Here is a 21,216-nt window from a genome sequence, read left to right on the forward strand (position 1 = left end):
GGGCGCGTGTGCGCGTGCGCGTGCGCGTGCGCGGGAAGGGGCGGTGCGGAAGCGCGCCAAGGCACGTGACCGCTTCTGTCGCTGAGATGCGATTGCGATGCGCGCGGCCAGTGTCCCCTTGTACAAAATATGCCTCGAGATTTGTGCGAGATTCGCTTAGGAATAAAGCATAGCGTAGCCGTGGCCCACGGTGGCTGATTTGGGAAGGAGGAGGGAGTAGGGCTTAAGCTGCTCGAATCGCGGGTGCGCACTCGGGCACGCAGAGACTGGGACCCAAAACAGGTTTGTCATTTCGCAATTTAGAGTAGTCTGAGGCCGGGCACACGCCTCCCGCCCTTCAGCGGCCAGGATTTGGGAATCCTGTGTCAGGGATATGCACGTGTAAGTGTGTGGTGGACTGCTGGCGTCTTTCTTAATGGGAATACTTAGGAATCGCTGTGGCTAAAGATAGTTTCAGTAGCGTCTCTAAGTACCCTTGCCTGAGCAAGGGAAAGGGGGTGGGGTGTGGATTACTCCACTGCATACCCCTCGGTATTGATTATCTTTGCTGTTCAGAGATGAGGGCATGCTCAGGCACCTTAAGCAGGTGCACAAATGCAGAAAAATACAGGTCTACCGTTAGAGGGACAGACTCAAAATATAAAGACTTAATAGTATAAATGTAATTGCACCCCGCACACGGAAAGACACAATCGCTTTACATCCTCTTTCCTTCATCAAGCATTCCCTGACTGCCCACTATGTGGCAGGCACTGCTAAATAAGATACAAGACAAGTAAGTTGGATTCTCCCCCCCACGGTAATCAGCCTAGGAGGGTAGACAAACATGTAAACAGAAACTGCAATAAGGGATGATAAGTGTGACTACAAAGTGGTCTATTCTTATGGTATCTGTTGGAGGTTGCCTGTAGAGACCTAGACCCCTCTAAACAGAATCTGCCTCAAAAGGATCCAGAAAAGAGATGTTAGTGGTGCACTGTGGCAGTGCCCCTTGGGTACAGCCCGGGCCAGTTGGATCCCACAGCTGAACAACTGGGGAACCCTCAGCTCTCTACTGTCTCCCATGAAAACCAAGGGAAGAGAGGATCTCTGACTTTCACAATCTTCATATGTCCTCAGGGCCAAGAGCAATAAGAGGACACCACTTTAGTGGAGCCTGTTCCATGTCCCTGTAAAGTGGCCCTTGAAGAATGAAGACAACCAGGGCTGCAGAGGGGAAGGAGAACCTGTCTGAGGGTAAACCCCCTCAGACATGGAAGGAAAAGAATGCCAGGCTAGGCAGGGCACTCAGGAGAAGAAAACGGCTTTTTACCATCCATAAGAGAGCTTAGCCTAAGAGAACAGTTTTTCGTTTATCCTCTATAATTGCAGTCTTGTGGCTGTGTCCGGGCCTCCCAAGCAAAAGTGTGTTCCTTGCTCCTTGACAAGGTGCCATGGGGCTTCAAAGGACAAAAATGTTTCTCCCACCCCACATTTAAGAAACTACCTCCTGCAATCCTATCCCCTTGCTATGTTGGGTACTTACAATGCTTAGAAACCTGGCCTTTGAGGTAAAGAGAAGGAAGAAAAGAGAAAGGGAGGTGAGTCACTGCAGAGACCACCTCTAAGCTGTCATGCAAACAGGACACTGCTGGTCAATTTGGGGGCTGTGCTGGGCAAACACTCAGCAGAAAATGCCATAGACCTGTTTACTTACTCTCCCTTCTCTGTCCTGGTCCCTACTGACTTGGGAAGCCATTTTAGCAAGGAATCAAGACCGTTCTACTGTCACACACATCCCAGGGCCCCCCAAAATGTTTGCCTGACCTTATACTGAAGGTAGAAAGAGGACTCCAGGAGTGGAGGGAAGAGGAAGTAATTCTAGGAATTAAGATGCAACTGAGAGTAGTTGAGGCAAGGGACAGGGGAGCAAATTCTCAAATACTCCCTCTGGGGGCCTCTCCCTACCTGCATTCCAGTGTCTTGAGATGGTGGGGGAAGGGCTTATTGATGGGGTAGGGATGGAGATGGAGAGTGGACTGTGGCGAGGAGTTTCAACCTCTGACTGATGTAGAGATGAGAGCAGATGAGAGGAACAGGGAGAGGAGAATAAGGGTGAGCAGTTCCCTAACAGAATGGCCTTCTCCAGAGAAGGCGGAGGAGCGCCCAGTCCACAATCCCTCTCCCTGCCCTCCAAGGGCTGCAAAGTGGCAGGCGATTAGGCACAGCAGAGGATGGGCAAGGGGTGACACTTTCCAATTGTCCCAAACAACTGTCTGCTCACTTGACAAGGAGTTTCAAGAGTTTGGGAAAACCAAGTTCCCACTTGCCTCTCTTCAGATGCTGTCCACCCTCAGGTCCCAGCCCTGGCAATGCCTATCCTGGCTCTCCACAGGTAATACTTCCCCAAGTGCCTCACCTAGAGCAGCTTACCAGCGGCAGCCAGCCCAGAGAAGTTGGGTGGGTGAGCTTCAGCTCCCTCGCCAGAGCAGATGGTGGCTCCCTGCTGCTGGAACCCTGAAGGCAGGTGGCGAGAGGCACAGAGGTGGTGGCTTTAAGATGGCCACAGGGAGAAACCAGGCTGCCCTCCCAGGCGAGAGGGGACTGCAGTGGCGCTTCCCTCCTGCTGCGCCTCCTGCGGGAGCTCCGCCTAGGTATGGTGCCGCACGTCCCCGCACCTCGGGGCCAGAGGTGGGCGGCACAGCACTGATGGGAAGGAGAACAGGCCCTGACATTTCCAGGCCTCCTCCTTGGGGCCTTCGGCTCCAAATTTGACTGCTGAGCGTTGCCACCTGTTCGGGTTTTCGCCAGGATTCTGAATCCCGCGACGAGGGGAGAGACTGCGCCACAACCACGTTGTTAGAAGAATCGAATCCACATCGTGTGCCCAACTCGAAAACGCTTCTTATCAAATACCCCGATTCCACAATAAAGCTGCTAAATAATTCAGCAGCCTTGATAGGAAAATGCAGCTTCCCAGTGAGCGCAGTTCATTTAAATGAATGTCTTTAAAGGGGGCTAGGGAGTAGAGGCTATAATGAATAAGTTAGCTAGGATTTAATGTGTATAAATGCTAAAAAGGTAAAAACAAGCCGATCCAGTGATTGCACATAAAGCAAATAAAGAAATGTGCTGCATGCAGAGGCTGGGAGTTTCAAAAGTCTCCTCTGTATTTCATACATTTTTATTTCTGAAAGAACACTGCCAGATTCCTCCCGGATAGCCTCCTCCCCCATTAGATAAGCCATCATATGGATGCAGTGAAATATTGCTTATTTTAAAGCCTTCTCTGCAGGAAAGATAAGCTTGGCTGTGTCTTAACAAAATTTGAAAACAGCACTGGAAATTATATACCATTTAATGTCAAACCTTTGACTTTTTAAATAAGGAAATAAATAATCCAGAGTGAAATCTAGGTGATATGGAAAAGAAATCCTGGAACTCTAATAGCATCTGATACTGAAACACACACATCCACAAGAATATTTCATAGTAGATAAAATATTCAAATTTCTTCCAAGTCTAATGAAGGACTGGAAAGAATCGAGCTACTTTTAGAACCTTTTGAGTTGAAATTTGATTTTGATATTAGTTATTTTTGTTCATCTTTCAGAGAAACTTAATATGTATCTTGTGCCAGGCAAAATAGTTTTCCTTCTGGGGAACTTCAAAGGTAACAAATACTATAAAACAACAATTTCATATCAGTTCTGTGAAAGGGATTAAAGTATTTCATTTCTAGCTGTACTATACATTCATTTTACATTATCTTTCAAACCACCAAATTAGAAAGCCTTTACATTATCTTTCAAACTACCAAATTAGAAAGCCGGATTATCTATAGGAAATGAATTGAAACTGAAAAGGACCACCTCTAACTATGTATTACAAGTACCTGATACAAGCCCAGTTTTGCATGTGCAGGGAGAGTGAAAGAGGGAATGCCTTGGATCTTATGCCTAATCACAGACCTGGACCACTCATTTTTTAGCCATGGATTTGATTTCTATTTCAAATTCTATATTAACTTATCAGCAAACATCTCTTCAACGGTATCAGTTAAATCCACAGGATATAAATCTGTAGCTAATAACAGCAGGAAGCCACAGAGAAAAGCTTGGCTGGCATTAGCAAAAGGTTTCAGCCACAGCCAAGGCAAAAACAGATATATCATCCCAATCCTGCCTCTCTTTTCCACCTGGCTTCTGAGGACCCATTCAGCTCCCCATCAGGGTTCCCCTTTGAAAACATCAAATAACACACCAATTATCTAAACATCAGATTTTCTATTTTTATTAAAAACTCACAAATTTATTCAACATGTTTTCTTTCATACAGTGAATGGTCTAATATGCACTGGAGGTCACACAAGCTTAGGTTTATTAGAACAATAAAAGACATATGAGAAATTTAATATATAAAGAAAAAGTAGCAGCTGTTGACTGCATATTTGACCATAAAATTTAAATATTTTGGACTTTTATTTTAAAGACACAAAAATAAAACCTGTGTGGGTCTATATAAGTCATATTAACAATTCCATGAATGTTCAACAGGACAAAAAATTAGCAAAGATGTTTTTTTTTAAAATCTTGTAACACTTTTTTTTTTTTTTTTTAACACTTTCTCAGGTTGCTGGTGCCAGGCACCTTTACAGTATTTGTGCTATAATTATTCTATTTGGCAACTGTCTGAATAGCATGTTTTCTCTTTGCCTCGTGTAAACAACACCTTTTTACATACTAGCACAGTGAGCCGAAAGCCCTGCAAATCTGTCAGAACATCTACAGGAAAAGAAAAGGAACAATTTTGGTTGATTGCTCAAAACATTTTGTTTTCGAACAAGAGGTTTCAAAACAGGATATATTAGTAAAACACTGAACTCCTGAATTTAACATTATACGTAAACAGTTGACTGTTTTTAGTTCAATAGTCTTTTTTTTTTTTTTTAACTTTTTGTGTGTGAAGGTAGAATACTTTTCTTGTACAGCTGATGTTCAAGTCATTTTACTGAGCGGTCTGGCTGGAGACCATCTTACCGAGTGTGTCCGTGTACGTGTGTATGTGTGTATGTGTAGTTTTGCGAAGGTAGAAGAGTTGATACGGAGGGCTTTACATTTAGAATTTTGCAATTTTGGCAAAAACAAAAACCAAAAATCCAGATAGACAAAAAATATATATATAGTCCCACCTGATGCACGGCAGGTCGGCGTTTCTGAAGCTATAAGAGTTTTTTGTCGCTGTTGTTGAACTCTGAGACAACACTAATAAGGGATATCCCAGAGCTAGAACCCTCCTGGCTGGCTCGGGAGCGCCCTGGGCCGCTTCACTTCCTTCACCCGGCTGTGCTCACGGCCTCCCTCCCCACGGCTCCTGGCGTCGCCAATGGCTGTGTGCACCCGCGGCTGCCCTGGACGTCTTTTCGCCGCCCGCCTGCCAGGCGCACACGCCCGCGGGGTCTGTCTACGGATCCGGGTCCAGGTGGGAGTTGGGGAGATGTCTGCGTTTCCTTTGGGGAGCCCCAGTTCTGCACGTCGACAGCCAGTGCGCGGATCCCAGTCCCACCTCGAGGCCGATTTGGATCCTATTTCGTGTCCCCCTTTTCCATCCGGTCTCCCCAGAAGGAGAATGGTTCTCGAGGCTGGAGGAAGGGGGTGGGGACTTGCTTTTTATGTTTTTTTTTTCCTATTTTTCTTAAATAAAGGTTCATTTCTGTACAACCACGAACTCCGCAGACCGTGCGAGACCCCGCTACCACACGGCCGCCTCGTTCATTTCGGGGGGGTGGGACAGGTGGTTTCCGTAGCTCGCCCCACCGTTGACCGACAGCGACGAGAAGGGCGGGCTGGGTCCGAAGACCTCGGCCGACATGGAGTGCAGAGGCCCGGGCAGGCTGGGCTCGGGGCTGGGCGAGTCCCCGGGTGGGTGCGCCAGGATGTCGGTAAACCGCTGCGCCTCGCTCGACGGGTGGTGGCCCGGCAGCGGGTGCTCCAGGCCACCCAGGGGCGTCCCGGACGGCCCAGATGACGGCACGAAGGGTAGGTCCACTGGTGTCTGGGCCTGCGAGGACGGGGGGCCTTGCGGGAAGAAGTCGTAGTTGCCCCCGGGCCCGTAGTACTCGCTCTGGTAATCTGCGGAGCGGCGGGGAGGGCGCAGGACGTCAGGGCCCGGCCGGGGGCCGGCGGGACCGAAAGGGAGGGAAGACGCGACCTCGGCGGGCTGAGGAAGGCCACGCGGGGAACTCGCGGATCGCGGAGAGCCCTCGCGGGCCTGGGTGCAGGGAGGAGGCTGGGCGCAAGCCCGGGAGCTGCCCCTTACCAGCCACCCCCGTTATTCAGGGCCGTGAATTGGGCCCTCGGTCTCGCCGCCTCCCCTTGATTTACTCCCAGCCTTCTCCCTACTCGCCCCAACTCTCCAGTGGCTTACAGAGAGCGAGGCGTGCCCCCCCGCGCTGCCACCCGCTTCCAACGAAGCCCGCCCCGACCTGGCCGCGCCCCGCCATTCGGCGCGCACCCACCTCCGTAGAAGGAGAAGGGACCGTTGGGGATGAGCTCGCCCGGCTCCAGGCGGTCCACCAGCGGCCGCATCCGGCGCGGACTGCGGAAGAAGGCGTGGCGCCGGGCGCCCAGGGCGCTCAGCTGCTTCATCCTCCGCTCCTTGGAGCGCCGGTTCTGGAACCAGACCTGCAGCACATGGCGGCGGGGTGAGGCCACCGAGACTTCACCCCCGACCCCGGGGTGCTCCGGGCCTAGCCAGCACCCCTCCACCGCCCGGCTAGCCGACACCGCGCGCGCGCGCTTGTGTGTGTGTGTAGGGTAGTGGTGACGGTGCGATCTCTGACTAGGACCACTCAGGGCGGACCCTGAGCCAATGGTGAGCAGGAATCCCACAGGAGGACCTGAACAGGCCGCTGTGTCTGGAGGGGGACAGTTGTGGTATAGCTGGAGTTTTTCTAACAGTCACACTATCACAGTTACCGCTTCTCTGGGGCTGTACACACATAGAGACTACGCCTCTCCAAAATAATGTCAGACACACACCGCGTTTCCATTTCACGGTCTCTTGCAGCAACCCTCCCCCCAACCATGACAGAGACACAGAAGCAGCCTATGATACCAAAACCTACAATCTCCTTTTCACACCCATGTACAATCTCACAGTGCCAAACATAGTTATCCACAGCCTCTTGCCAATAGTGACACAGACACACGACTTCTCATTCACGTACACAGGTTCTCACAGTCTCCTGTAGGCCTCAGGGCCTTCCGTGTTGCACACATGTGCACATGCACAGCCAGCCTCCCAGGCAGGCACATCCACCCACAGCCACGCAGGGCATCAGGCCCGGTGAACCGGGAACCTGGCACTGAGCCAGAGACTCCCCCTGGCCTGGAGCTTCAGCAGTCTCATCTCCTTTCCGCCCACAGGCCCAGCTGCCTCCAGGTAGGCTCCCATCCCCAAATTTCACTCCAACCCGCTGGAAGCAGAGCTGACTCCCGGCGGAACCACCTCTCTTTGGAGGGGAAGTCCCTGATCTGGGGCTTGTCTAATTGGAGCAAGCGATCACAAAGTTGGAGTTGCAGACTTAGGAAGAGTTCACTTTGTGCAGAAGGCAGAGGGACTGATTGACTCTGGGGGACACTGAGACTTCTCTGACCCTTCCGAACCCGAGGTGGGGTGGGGTATGTGCAGAAAGAGGGCTCCCCACTCTCTCCAGAGTGTTCAACAGTTCTCCTCCTCCAGCCTCTGGCTGAACTCCCGTCCCTCCCCCTCCACTGCCACGATCACCTCTGTTGGGCTGGGAAGAGGACTTTCTAGATGCTCGAAGGCATCAGGCATTTCATAGGTCCCGCAGGCTCGGGGTGTGTCTAGGCACCCCACCTCTGGACTCCATCTCTCACTTCTCTCTGGATTCTGGGCTCTCCCGGCTCGGCCTGGGTGCCCAAAGTGGCAGTGTGGGCCTCTGTGGGATGGAGAGGCGCGCCGGGGCCTGACCTGAATGACGCGCATGTTGAGGCCGGTCTCCTGCGCCAGCTGCTCGCGGATGTGGCGGGTGGGCTTGGGTGTAGCAGCGAAGGCGGCCTTCAGCGTCTCCAGCTGCTTGGCTTTGATGGTGGTGCGCGGTCCCCGCCGCTTGGCGCCCAGGTTCTGGTCGTCATTCTCGTTGCTACCCCCTTCCTTGTCCGACACGTTGGCGCTCTCCGAGTCCTTGGCGTCGTCCTGCGACGGGTCTTGGGAATCCGGAGACAAACTGGGGTCACTGCCCGTGGTGGCTAAGAGGGAAAGGACAGATGAGCCGGGGCCTTGGCGAGCCTTCCTCCCCCAGGACCCGCTTGCACCTAGCCAGCCAGGAATTGGGGCCTCACCCGAGTGAAGGCTGTTCTCTTTGGCAACACTGCTGTTACTTAGGTAATCCTCTTTGCAGACGAACTTATTCTCGTCGATGATGTAGAGTTCCTCGCCAGTGGAGAGCTGCTTGTTACACATCATGCAGGTGAAGCAGTTCAGGTGAAACACTTTGCTCCGCGCTCTCCGCACCAGGTCGCTAGGGGAGATGCCCTGCGCGCAGCCTGCGCATTTGGTACCGAAACACCTGCGGGGGGTGGGGGTGGGGGGCGGGGGCGGGGATGGGTCAGCCAGGGGCAAGGGACAGGCGGAGAGAAAGATGACAGCGAGAAAGAGGGAAGATGTGAAAAGTGGAGGAAGTAGGAGAGGAGGAATGGAGCACAGAAAGAAGGGAAGAGAGAGATAAAGAGAGGCAGAATTCCGGTTAAGCAGGTGAGGAGGCAGCAGGAGAGAGAGCGCGGCACCAGGGAAGAGTCAGGGAGGAGATACACGCGGTTAGAGCCAGGGGCCCAAGCTACCCCCCAAGCCCCAGCCTCACTCCCAGCGTTATCCCAGAGGAAAGATGCATCGTCTAAAGAAGGTGGCAAGGCAGTGACCTGTGTGGGCGGGGGGAACAGGGGCACTTATTTTCCGATTAGATTCAGAAAAGTCGAATTACAATTAGAACTCTATACAAACGTGCGCGGAGCGCCGCTTTTCTCTCCTTCATCGCAAAAGGACCCGCACATAGGCGTGGGGTTGGCGATGTCTAGCCCCGCTGTTGGTAAACAAACATAGCCGCGGGGAGCCCCCCCCCCACCCCGTAGCCTTAGCTGGGCCGCCGCCACGCTCTTGCCTAAAGCGGGACAGGTTGGCAAAAGCGGGAGCTGCGGGAGCTGGCTCTGGGCGCTCTGCCGCGGGTTGTGGAAGCCGGGCTCAGGGACCCACTGGCAGCGGGTACGAGTACGGTTTGCCACCCTCCCGCTATGATCCAGTCCTTGAGGAAAACCGGGCAGCCCGCGGAGGCTCAGAGGCTCAGCCTGCGCGTTCTCCCGAAATACCAGCGAGCACGGAGCTTTGCTTCATGGTTCCACGCAACCCAACCCCAGCCACGAGTCCTGGAGCGGCACTGGGGACAGCGCGTCTTGGCCCTCTGAGTGGCTTTGAATCCCTCTTCCTCCTGCTCCCTGGTTTGAACTATGACCACAAACTCAGAAAAGCAGAGACCAAGTCAGCCGAGTAAATTGCGATATTTCACATCCGTAGGGTGGAATTACAATTCGCATTTGTGCCCGTTCTTCTCTGTTGACTTGTGTGTTTGTGTGAATGGAGCGGCAAAATTGTGAGTGTACGATAATATAATTAAAATGCTAAACGAATAAGTGGGGTAGGGAGAAGTCTCCCCACCAGCAAGCTGGAGGTCTCGGCTTTCCCCCAGGTTTCATCAAGGAGGTTGCTGGCTGTGGCTGGCAGTTTCCTAGGAGGACTACTGAGCGGAGCCCGTGGGAGTCGGAGTCGCCTGGGGCTGAAGCCGAACCACCAGACAACTTCGGCAGCCAGGGAAGCAGGAAAAAGCTCCGGGCACTTCGCAGGCTACAGTGCAGCTGTTTGTCCAGGTCTGCACTCGGAGGCATGTCCGGGTTTGGGGAAGACCCCCGGGCGTGCAGGATCGGCTTTAAGGCCGAGTTCTTTCCTGCCGCTGACAGGGCAGTTGGCCCAGACACTCTACGCAAAAGGCTCGGAGCTTCCCGCCAAGACCGCTCGGGGTCGGAAAAGGTAGTGGCTGGGAGGGAGCCTGGGCTCTGCCTGGAGGGCAAACAACCCCGAAGGCCTGGAGAATGCAGTTGCTGCAGAGCTTGGCTCCGGGAAAGACAGCAGTCCGGGCTACAACGCCCGAGGCTGCCCTGTCTCTTCCAAGCTTGAAGGGGCTTCTGGGCCGAGTCAGGCTCAGACCCTTTCTTCCCAGGCACATGCAGCCAAACCCAGACCCATAGTTTCCAGGATGCAAGCAGGGCCGCGTCCCGGGCTCCCAGCGCGCCAGCTGGCGGAGAGGCGGGCGCTCGCGGGACTTGGCTGCCCTCTCTAGAAGCAGTTCCTAACTGGGCAGCGAGGCCACGCTAACCTCTGATCCGAAGCTGGCCGGGAAGGGCCCGCGGGGAGGTAGCAGCAGAGGCGTGGGAGGAAAGTACTCACCGGAAGAAGTCGTTCTTGCAGTACAGTTTGCCTTCCCTGGAGAAGCACTTCTCGGTCAGGTTGCATTTACATTCACAGCACTGGACGCACTTGACGTGCCAGGCCCTGTCCAGCACGTTCAAGAGAAAGCGGTCCAGGATGGGCCTTTTGCAGCCGGCACAGTGAACCATGGTCTTTGGTTTGGTCTGATGAGGCCCAGAGAGAGAGAGGGGCAAAGTAGAGCCCAGGGGATGACTCCTGAAGACAACCGGCACGAGCTCCCCAGTCTCTCCAAAAAGAGGACACACACTCGGCCGTGCAAGCCAAAACTCGCACCAGGAAATCAAAGTAGGGTGGAGGAAACGAGGCTGATCGGGGCCTGGGGGGTGTCTCAGTGAAGTGTGCAGCCGGGGAGTCCTGGGGCCCCGGGCTGGAGCGGCGCCGCCTGAGCTCCCGGGGCGAGGAAAAGAAGTCTCAGGCGGGAGAGAATGCGACCCTTCTGCTCAGAGCCCGCGGAGGAGTGAAGGTCAGCGAGAACGGCGGCGGGAACGGAAATAAATAAATAAAAACGGAGAAGAAGAAGAAGACGACTTGCCGAGCTCGGGTTGCGAGGAAAGCGCCGCTGAGTTCTCCGGCGCTTGAGGTAGAGCTGTCAGAAGTCAAAGTGCATCTGCTTTTGTCGGGGTATGAGGGCGAGTGTGTGCGTGCCAGGCTGCCCACCACTGGGATTTCCCCCCTCTTTTTTTAAAAAAGGGAAGGAAAGAACAAAAGGAGCAGAGAAGCTTTGGATCCTAAACTGCCGGCATCGCGCCGCGGGTCTGGACGCGCCGAGCGCCCGCGCTGGGCCTGGGGGAGGGGGCGAGGGCCGACCGCGGGAGAAGGGAAAGAGGGGAGGGTAGGAGGAAGATCTTGGTGTTGATTGCTGTTGTTGCTTAGGTTTCCCCGCTTTTGGAGAAGTGTTTGTGTCAATCGAAAACAGAGAGGGACAACTCCGTGCGGAGGCAGCCAGGCGCACTCGCTCCTTCCCTACCGCCCCAGCCCAGTCACCTCGGCCCTTGGCCTGCCTGGCGGCCTCCGTGTCCTCAGGGCGACCCTCCCTGCGCCCGGGCTCCTTCGGGAGGCACTACGGGCTGGCTTCTCACCGCGCCTGGCCGTGCATCGTGGCTCCAGTCACAACTCGCGGCCGCCTGGGCGCACAGCCCCGCATCGCTCGGCCCACGCTCTGTCTGCCTCCGTCTAACCCCACAGTCGCTCGACTTTCTCTCCTTTTCCTTTTCCCCTTCTTTTTTTCGTTGTGGTGGCAAATCTGGGTTTCCTTTCTAGCCTCCTTCCTTTTTTTGTGTGTGTTTCTTTTGCAGCGGGAGGAGTCGGGGAGGAGGGGGGCAGCTTGGAGAGCTTAAAAAAAAAAAATGTCCTGGCGCAGCGGCTACAGTAGGCCGGCGGCTGGAACGGCTCGGCGCGGACCGCCGCTGTCGCCGCCCGGGCCGCGGCTCGTTGCTGGCCCTCCCCGGGCGCGTCCCTCAGTCCCTGGTCTCCTGGCCCAGTCGCCGCCCCGGTGCGTCTCTCCCCAGCTCCGGCGGCTCGGTCACTGCTCCTGGCTGTTGGCTGAGCTCTGGAAGCCCCCTCGCCTTAATGCAGCGCCCGCCGACGTCACTGCGGCCTGCGACCAATCAGCGCCTCGCGGTCCCTCTGTAAACCATTCTGCATCCCCCGGCCCGGGAGAGTGCGGGGAGACCGCGTTTAGAGGATCAGTGGCGGCGGCACCCGCGGCCCCGCGCGGCGCGGACGGCGGGCAGCACCGTGCCTGGGCCCCCTCCTGCTCCGGTAAGGCGTGGGTTTCGATGGGAGGCACAGAGAGAGAGAGCGGGAATAGGCGCAGGCGGAGGCCAGAGTTCTGCTGTAGAGTGGGGGTAGTCCAAGACCGAGCCTTGTGGAAGGTTGGGGTGCAGCCGGGTCCGGAATCCCAGGCGGCTCCCCTGCACTGCTGGGCTTTGCAATTCAGCGGCTGTTGCCATTGTCCCCCCGTACTTTCTTGACCTGGAAGTTTGTCCCAAGCGCAGCGCACATCTTTGGAAGGGGAGGGGGCTCTTAGATGCAGAATCTCCCTCCTCCCGTCCCTCTCTCTGTGCCCCCTCCCCCAATCCATCCAAAGTCCACAGGGTCCGGGTCCTGGGCGAGCTGAGTGTCTGTCTCCCGCAGAGCACTCTCGCAAAGTTGATTCGGGCGGTTTCCTGATGGGGGCGGGGAGACCGGAGGCGCGGCGCCGGCGCGGGGGAAGGAGTGGACCGGGAAGCGCCTCGGGTGAGGAGTTGCAACCCTGGCGAGAAAGTTGTGAGAAAACTGTGATCCGGAGACACCTTTTACGTACAAAAACAAACGACTAGGCGGGAAACCGGGGGCTCCAGCGGCGGCTGGGGGTGGTGGTCGTGGCGTTGGGAAGAGGGAAGGAGGAGGGGGGTGCCGGGACGCCACGAAGAGGCTGCAGTAGATGGGCGTGCAGTGCATGGGCAGCGTGTGCCGGGATTCCAGTCCTCCCCTGTCCAGGCTTCGGGTTGGCACTGGCTTCCCCAGACAACAGCAAACCACACCCTCCATGGTTCACTCCTCAGGGAACCCGTAACTCCCTAATCCCGCTCTGGCTAGGAACTCGGGACCGCCGCCCCCAGGGGCCTATTTTCCCACACGTGGGGGACAGATCCTGGTCTAGAGTGCCTTCGCCTGGAAGAGTTACTGTAGTTTTTCGGAGCACTCAAGTCAAATCCTAAATTCCGTTTCGACCACACCTGTTCTGGGTGGGCTTAACCAGGATTTCTCCTGAAGTGGAGTCTGAAGGTGGTTGGGCTGGGCGGTCCCACTTTTGCTCCCCGTTTTTGTGCTTCGGGGGAGGGGGTGCTAGGAAGGCTCATTTGGCCCGAGCATGGAAGGCAGTGATGCTGGGCGTCCCTCCGGAGCTGGCTGGTATTGTGGAATTGGCCTTTGGACCCCACTCGCGATGCGCAGACCAGACGGAAGCTGAAACGGGGGAAATGCTCGGGGAAGCGGAGTCGCAGTGAACCTGGGCTGGCAGGGAATCCCGCTGTGCAGATGGAATACCCTCTTCGGACGAACGGGGAAGCTGCTTCAGAGAATCTGGCTTGCGCTCGGTGGAACCGTGGGGTTTTAGGGCTGTGCCAACGCCCCTTTGCTGACTCCGCCCGCACCGCCCAGCAACCTCAAGGCCCACAGGCAGCCCCCCGCCTTGCCGCCGGCGTCACCGTGTCATGGAAACCGAAGCCGCGGAGACCCGCAGTGCGACTCGTTGGCGTTCTGCCCTGACCCCTGGGTGCCGGGACCCTAACGCCTTCTCCACACCTTCTTGCACATACACATGTGGGCTCCCCGCTGCGGTCCGGAGGAGCGTAGGGGACTAGTCAGCTCCGGCGCGCCGCCGGCCTCCGCCGGTCGCTCCCAGACCCCGACGCGGGGCAGGGCAGAGGATGGAGAAGGCGGTTCTGCGATCTAGGGGGCGGGCTCCGCGGGCTCGGACTCGGCTTCGCGCTCCTCCTGCGGACCCGGCATTTCCCGGCGGAAGACGACCGGTACTCGGTAGGCTTCTGGCACCCCCGCAAGCGCCAAAAGCCGTGTGGCATGGGGTCCCCACTTCTTCCACCCGGACCCCCAGGCGCCTCCCAGCCTGCTGCGCTGCGTGAGGCCTGCGGGGAGGGGGCCAGTCCAGCCCTGCTGTCCTCACACTCCTCCCCTCCCCGCAGCTGTCCCGGTTCTCGCCGCCAGCGCCCTCGACCCAAACGCCCCTTTCTGGAATCTATAGTGGCCCCAGTCCCGGGTGGCTCGCCTCCGCCCCCGTCCCAGCTGGGCTCCTTCTCATGCAAAGCAGAGGGGTCACGGTGGAGTGTAGGGCGGTCAGTGGGACCTACCGGACGACAGCTGGACCTAGCTGTCGGCCCTTCCCCGACCCAAGGCCTGTCACCTCCCTCTGGTGGGCAGGAGGAGGTTGCTCCATCCATTTAGGGGTGTAAGAACCTTGGGACCTAGGTATAGGGGAAAGAAGGCCCCTCCCCACAGACGGACCAGCGAGGCAGGAGAGTTGAGGATGAGGACAGGACGCTCGCTCTAGGGCGTCAGGCTCCGCTCGTCCTGGTGTCCAGATGGCTCAGTAAACAGGTCCGCAGGAGCCAACCCTGGCGTCTCTGCAAGGGGGGGCAGGAGCGCAACTCAAAGTGCGCCTCTTGGCTCCAGATTCTAGGTTTGGAGTCCAGATTTAACTCCTCCACGGGGACAGCACATTAGACAAATGGTGGGTTTTGTTTTGTTTTCGTTTCCATTGAGCTTTTGTTTTAAAACATAATCGGTCGCAGAGACATGGAGAGAAAATTGACCAGGCTTTCTAAATTCGCCATCTCCGAAGCCGCTCAGCTCAGCTCTGCATTTAAGCCAGTATCCGTTCAGCGAAGAGCACCAACCTTCCCTCCTCACCTTCCCGGCCACATTTATTGTCTGCATCCTCAACTACGCAAGCGTTTTCCTACCCAATGTCCTCCACAGACCCACAGCCACTTACACCGCCCAGGACGTGTACATTCTGGACCAGGGTCCGCGGGGATCATTTTCGCCCATAGCTCGGTGACTGCAGAATCCTTTCCACCCTCCTCCCAGGCACCCCCGGATACGGCCCCAGAGGGCCTAGGAGGTGACTTTCACAGTCCAGGTTTCTTTTCTTGAGAAGCTCCTTGACGATCAGCCCCAGAGGGACCCTGGTCAGAACCCGGGTTGGAGAGGGTTCTGTCAGCCCTCTCCAGCTGCCATGCAGTTTGGGGAGTCTGAAGGTGCCGCTCTCAAACTTCCACTTCCCTTCCTTCCCCCGCCCCCGCCCCCTCCAGGTTCCAGAATGACGCTCGGCCCATGGACAGAGCCTGCCCAGTCACTCTCGGCTGCTATTGATCCCGAGGATGATGGCCGCCCCTAGCCATTTCCCTCCTCTCTCTTCGGTTCCAGAACAGCCCAAGGAGCAGAAAAGAGTGACAAGGCCGTGAAAGGAGGCGCCTGGGGCGTAGCCGGCTCTAGGAGGTTACCCCATGCGGAGTACACACCCTGCTACACCCATCCCGGAGGAGGGAGGAAATAGCCAGCCCGGAGCACCCCTGGACTCTGCCGGTCCCAGAGGCCACGCAAACTCCGCCCAGACTCGGTGAGGCCGCGGTAATGCCACGCAGGGAACTGCGTGGATAAGGTCGCTCGGATCTGAGCGCCAAGGTCTCCCGCCTCTCCTTCCCGTCTAGTTCTCTCCGGACTCAAATTGCCTTAATCTCACCCATCACTCTGTCATGGAAATGATCTACTCGTGTGCAGTACTTTACAGCTTGTATCACGGTCTCCCCTGAACCGTATAGCAAGAGGGTGGTGGGGGGTGGAAGAGAAGGGTACCATCTCCACTTTCCCGGCCAGGAGGCCCAAGTTAGGAGGCTTGTCCGAGATCCCTAGGTCAGCGCACTATTTAAGGTGAGAAGTTGGGTGGAGAGCTTGGCACCTTGCTCCAGTGTGCACTTTGCGCCTGGCCATGTTTTATAAGCAAGGGGGGCTTGGGCTGTTTAAGGGGGAGCAGGGACCGCAGGGCCAGGAAAGGGCAGCATCCGGCAGGCCGGGGCGTCACGGTGTGTGCCTGGCCTGGGTAAACAACTCCGGCTTCCCACGAGCGCTGGAGGGACCCTGGGCATGGGGCAGGGGCGTGGGGGAGGGGGGGCAGGGGCGTGGGGTGGGGCAGGGAGCGGGTGGAACAGCGAGGTCAAGCGTGGAGATTCCAGTTGCGAGTCAGCTCCGCGCCGCGGAGCAAAGACAGGACGTGGATAATCTTGGGAGCGAGACGCTGAGCTGAAGAACAGAAAAGAGAGATAGAGGCAGAAGTGAGGAGAGAGGGACAGGAAAAGAAAATAAAGGCAGAAAACCAGAGAAAAGATGAGACGGAGTGCGGAAAAGCAGGCGGGGATAAAGAAAGGAAAGATCTGTCGGGGAAATGCGGGGAGAAGTGGAGGAAAAGAAACAGAAAATAGACCCAGAGAGAGACCCTGCCACGAAGAAGGCCGCGGGGACGGGCGCGGAGCCGAGGGCCCTGCAGGCACGGAGGGGGCGTCCCGCGGGTCTGGGGGTGTGCGGCTTTGGGACAGGCGAGTGCGTGCTGAGAGAAGGAGGCAGCGTGTTTTGTGGGAGACTCTGCGCCCGTGGAAAAGCGGCTCTGGGCAGGAATCCAACAAATAAATAAAACGTCTAAGACGGCGTGACAACAATGTGTATTTGGGTGCGTGCCCGTGTTCCTCTGTCTGAACACAGTCACACCCAGTAAGGAAGACAAACGGGGCTCGTGCCTCACAGTAATTAATCCTCTCACTAATTGACTCTCTCCCCTTACCTAATGGCGGTGGTCACTGCCGATATCTGGAGAGACATCAAGTAGGGGGAGACAGAGAGAGAGAACCCCAAAGCTAACGACCTTTGGGACTGAGATTGAGTTTTTTCTGGACTTGGCAGCTCTAAGCCCTGCCCCCACCTCCACTTTTGGGCAGAGTTCCATAGATATTGCTGCCTTCCTTCCCCCTCCAGGTTTTGGGCAGCATTAATAAAGATCTCCTCAGATTAGGGTGATGTGGTTACACACACTGAAGCCCTTCTACCGCCCTCCACCTTGGGAGATCAGTTTCAGAGGCTGAAAGCCACCCCTGTCCCTGGGACATTTCTTACCTCCCTGCAATACCAGCTCCCCCTCCCATGTTGTTCCCCCAGGGGCCCAGACCCTGCACCCTCTTCTTTCAGGCAGTACTAACTCTTCCAAGGACCTGGGCGGTGTCCCGCAGTCCCCTAAGGCAGGTGAGGTTTTGAACGGGCTGAGAAGCAGTCTGGGGTTGATGGAAGGAGAGCGGTGGGAGGTCAGGGCAAGGATGGGGAGAGGCTTCCAGAGACAACCTTCCTCAGACTTGGGTTGAGAGACACAGAGGCGCAGAGAGGCGCAGTTGCCACCAGGCAAGAGAGAGGCCTCTAGGGACAAAGGAGGGAAAGGTGGGCTCTATGCACTGTGGGAAGGAGCGCCAAGTGTGTGAGAGGCAGGAAGGTGGTCATGTCTCTGTGACTGTGAGGGTGACAGTTCTGGTCTGTCTGTGTGAGCATGGGGAAGCCCCCTATGTTCCCTCACAGCACCCTCAGTTCTCAGACTGGGGAGAAGAGGCAGGGGACTGGTCTGGGACTTGATGGTCCCCTTGGTAGCTGAGTTGGCTGGAAGGGGTCCAACACCCACAGTCTGTCTGGTAATGCAGCTTTGAGGCTTAGGTTTGGGAGGTGAATGTCAACTCTCACCCCTGTGAGGTGGCAGCTTTGCTCTGTTGGCCTCCTCAGAGGCTAAATAAAGAAATGCTGAGATCTATAAACCACCCAGCCCAGAGAGAAAAAGGAGGGAGGAAGGGCAGCTCCCTAGAAAAAAATCCACCCCCTCCCCACCACTAAACACATTTTTAATTGTCCCTTGGGAACATTTGTACATTTGACCAAAGCAAATCTCAAAGCAGCAGCAGCAAAATGAGTCAGAGGGGCTGGTGGTCCAGAGAGAGCTGGGGATTGGAGATGGGGAGGTGAGGAGAGGTGGCAGGCATGTTTGGGAAGGTGAGAAACTTGGCTCCTTTCCCACCATCTCTGTCAAGCTTTAGAAAGAAAGTGAGCAGGAGAAATAAAGTTCCAGGGGAAAGAAAGAGAAGGGCATATAAAAGGCAAATCCAACCCAGAAAGGAAAGAAAGTGAAGAAGAAAGAAAAAGGCAGGGAGTGGGGAGAGACTATAATAAAAGAGGGTGAAGGCGGCCCCAGGAGGCTGGGCCTCGTCCCAAACCATCCGTCTTCATTGTCTCCGTGTGTGCAAAGGCAACTCTGGCATAAGGAAAACCCACTATTGGAGCCGAGGCTTTATTTTATATCCTATACATCAGGAGGGAGGCAAAGCTTTATTTTCGCCAAGAGACAGATATTTTATTTCTCTCTTACGGTTTTATGTGTGAGAGATGTCAGGTTGCCACAATGGATGGCTAATGCATAGGCAAGAGGAAGCCGTGTTGGCATGCTGTGTGTCATGGGGTCTTGGGGGGGTGAGCGGGCCTGGGATTTAGGGCTGATGAGACACTCTGGGGGATTTGTGCTAAAACATCTCTCTTCATAAATCCAGAAGCATGGTCAGCTCAACAGGGAGAAGAAGGAGTTTTAGAGGGAAAAGAGTTGGGCTTAGTAATAAATGAATACACAAAGGAACCGCTTACCTTCCAACAGGCTCGGGCAACAGGGGCACGACAGCCCCATGGAAATGCAGACACCCATGTCCACGCACACAAGCGCCATTCACAGGGAAGTATTTTCCTGACACGAAATCCAATGTCAGTTTCCTTTCCTTTCCCCGTTTTATATTTTTCCACCCCCCTTCACCAGAAATCTTTTTTAACCTCCTCAGAGCCTTGGGGGAAAAGAGCCATTAATTTGCAAATCATCTGATCTGTGAAAGGATCAAGATGCCTGGTTTTCACTGCTAAATCCAACGTCTTGAGTGGACACAGAGGCACACACAAGCCCGTCATGCTGCCAACCCTTGGGAGCATAGGTGCCAGATCTGAAGCCAAGAAAAGACTCCCTCTCCTCCCGGGACCTGCAGCTGAATTAAGCCTTAGATTCCAAACTGCATAATGTTCATATTTTTAAACCTGGAGAGAAGTGGAGAGATGAAGGGGGACAAAAAGAGGGGGAACTTTGTTAATTAACGTGTTCCATTCAGGACTTAGACTAATTGTCTTCCCCACTTCCAGCCGCCCCCCAACCCAAGCCATTTCTTACAGGAGTTGCTTTTATTCATTCTCATGTTCTACTTTTCTCATTTTTGGATTAATATCTACTTGTTTAATATCTACTGTGGCGCAAAAACGTGACCACGCTCTTTCTTTTCAGAGGGTTGGAAGCAGCACAGGATTCCTAGACAAGGAGCTTGGAGACTTGGCTACACTGTCCCTGGCCATTGGGGAAGACGTTTACCCTTTCCGGGCCTCAGTTTTCTCATCTGTAACATGAGGTGATTCGGCTAAATGATTACTGAGGTCCCTTCCAGCTCCGACCTCCTCTGGCCGAATGAGATAATGTGTGAAAACACTTTGTGAACACTAACACCAGACAGATGCCAGGGATCATTATTGCAATTCTAATCAATCCTCTTTTCTCCACATGGATCTTGGCTGTTTAGTGCCAGCAAGCAGGCTAAAGGGGGCTGAAAGCAAGAAAGCTTAGCGGACATGGAAAAGCTCTGTGCAGTGGGAGGAAAAAAAAAAAAAACCCTGCATCTCCAGAAACATTGCGTCTCTGTGTGCCCCCTGAGGCCTAGTGGGAAGGGTTGGGGAAGAGGAGGCCTGACTTGGTATGACCCATTTTGGTCTACATGGCGGCAGAGAGTGTATTTCTTCAAAAGCATTGTTGGTCTCCAAGTGACTGACATGGGAACCTGATGGGAAGGCGATTTGCAATTGTTTTTTTCCAGGAAGAAAGAAAGAGCAAGGTGTAGCTGATTAGCAAGTTAATTATTTCAGTACCCCAAGGGTTCCAGTGTGGTGGTAAGTTGTCCAGCCCTGGTGTAATTTCACAGTCTGTGCATTTCCTGGCGAGCACCTGGGGTGCCCGAGTCTGTCTCTTTCTCCTTCCACCTGCCTTGTGTCTTCCTGACACACCTGGGGAGATGAGCAGGGGCTGGGGAGGTTGATGGTACAAGGTACACATTCGGCTTAGGCTGCGGGTGGGGGCCACGCCAAGAACAGGGTGGAGGAAGCCCAACTGATGCCATCTACCTCCGCTGAGTGTTTAATTATCTGGCCCTTTCTTCTTTAAAAAAAAATCTTTTGTTTAATAAATATTAATGAGGCGGGTTATCGGAAAGTGTAGTTGCCATGAGGTTATTTCCCCAGCCTTAGCATGGAAAGAAACTGGGTTTGAGGAGCCTTTCGGCCCCTCACCGCCTTCTACCCCCACCAGCTCTCCCGTGCTCACGTTCCGCAGCAGCTCTTCCGGTCTCACTTCAAGATTTGATTTCCCCTTGGGGGAGGGTAGGGGAGGGAAGATCATGTGGTCAAATGGACACTTCCCCTCGGAGAGATAAGTTGGAGATGTGAACATTAGCCTCAAGAATTAACAGCTTCTGCCGCTCTCTGCTCTCGGGGCTGAGAGGGCCAGCCCCCCGCTGCTCCTTCCGCGATGGATGAAGGGAGGGCTCTACAGTTTACTTAAGAGTGGTCCCATCTGCTCAGACTGGCCTTTCATAAGGGGAGGGATTTATGCAGTGTCCTTGTGCACAGACCTGGGATTTGGCTGAAAACCTTGGGCCTCTGAGAATATTACTGAACGCTAAAACGTTCAGCCATGGAGATGATTCATGATTTTGTCTGCATGGACAGTGTGTGTGTGTGTGTGTGTGTGTGTGTGTGTTTGTTGGGGTTGCACGCACAGTGATGATGGGTGCTATTCACCGTTCTCACTTTGAATCCAAATGTTAGGAAACTTTTTTTCCTTCTGTATTCACTCAGGAGACAGGCCCTGGCACCAGGCTCTGGAGACCCCACTTCCTGACTCCAGCGGTGCGAAGATGATACAATACTTTCTGGTGCTGACATTCAGCTGTCCCCCAAACAGGTTGGCTGATAGCCCTGCCCGTCCTTGAAGAGGGGCCGAGGGCTGTCTAAAAAGACAGT

General features: G+C 55.0%; 1 protein-coding gene and 1 long non-coding RNA gene across 2 annotated transcripts; one reads left to right on the top strand and one right to left on the bottom strand.

The window, feature by feature from the left end:
- Positions 1 to 5,730: 5,730 nt before the first annotated feature.
- Positions 5,731 to 10,667, bottom strand: LHX1 (LIM homeobox 1). Its single transcript, NM_001033916.1, has 5 exons — positions 10,498 to 10,667; positions 8,346 to 8,572; positions 7,975 to 8,252; positions 6,497 to 6,662; positions 5,731 to 6,110 (listed from the first exon to the last, which is right to left on the bottom strand). The coding sequence occupies exons 1-5, from the start codon at positions 10,665 to 10,667 to the stop codon at positions 5,731 to 5,733; spliced, it is 1,221 nt and encodes a 406-aa protein (NP_001029088.1).
- A 1,488-nt stretch (positions 10,668 to 12,155) lies between these two features.
- Positions 12,156 to 16,756, top strand: LOC104002852 (uncharacterized). Its single transcript, XR_010153230.1, has 2 exons — positions 12,156 to 12,300; positions 15,354 to 16,756. It is a non-coding gene; the product is annotated as an uncharacterized LOC104002852 (long non-coding RNA).
- The last annotated feature ends 4,460 nt before the right edge of the window (positions 16,757 to 21,216 follow it).

This window comes from Pan troglodytes, chromosome 19 (genome assembly GCF_028858775.2).
Source record: "Pan troglodytes isolate AG18354 chromosome 19, NHGRI_mPanTro3-v2.0_pri, whole genome shotgun sequence".
Taxonomy (NCBI): domain Eukaryota; kingdom Metazoa; phylum Chordata; class Mammalia; order Primates; family Hominidae; genus Pan; species Pan troglodytes.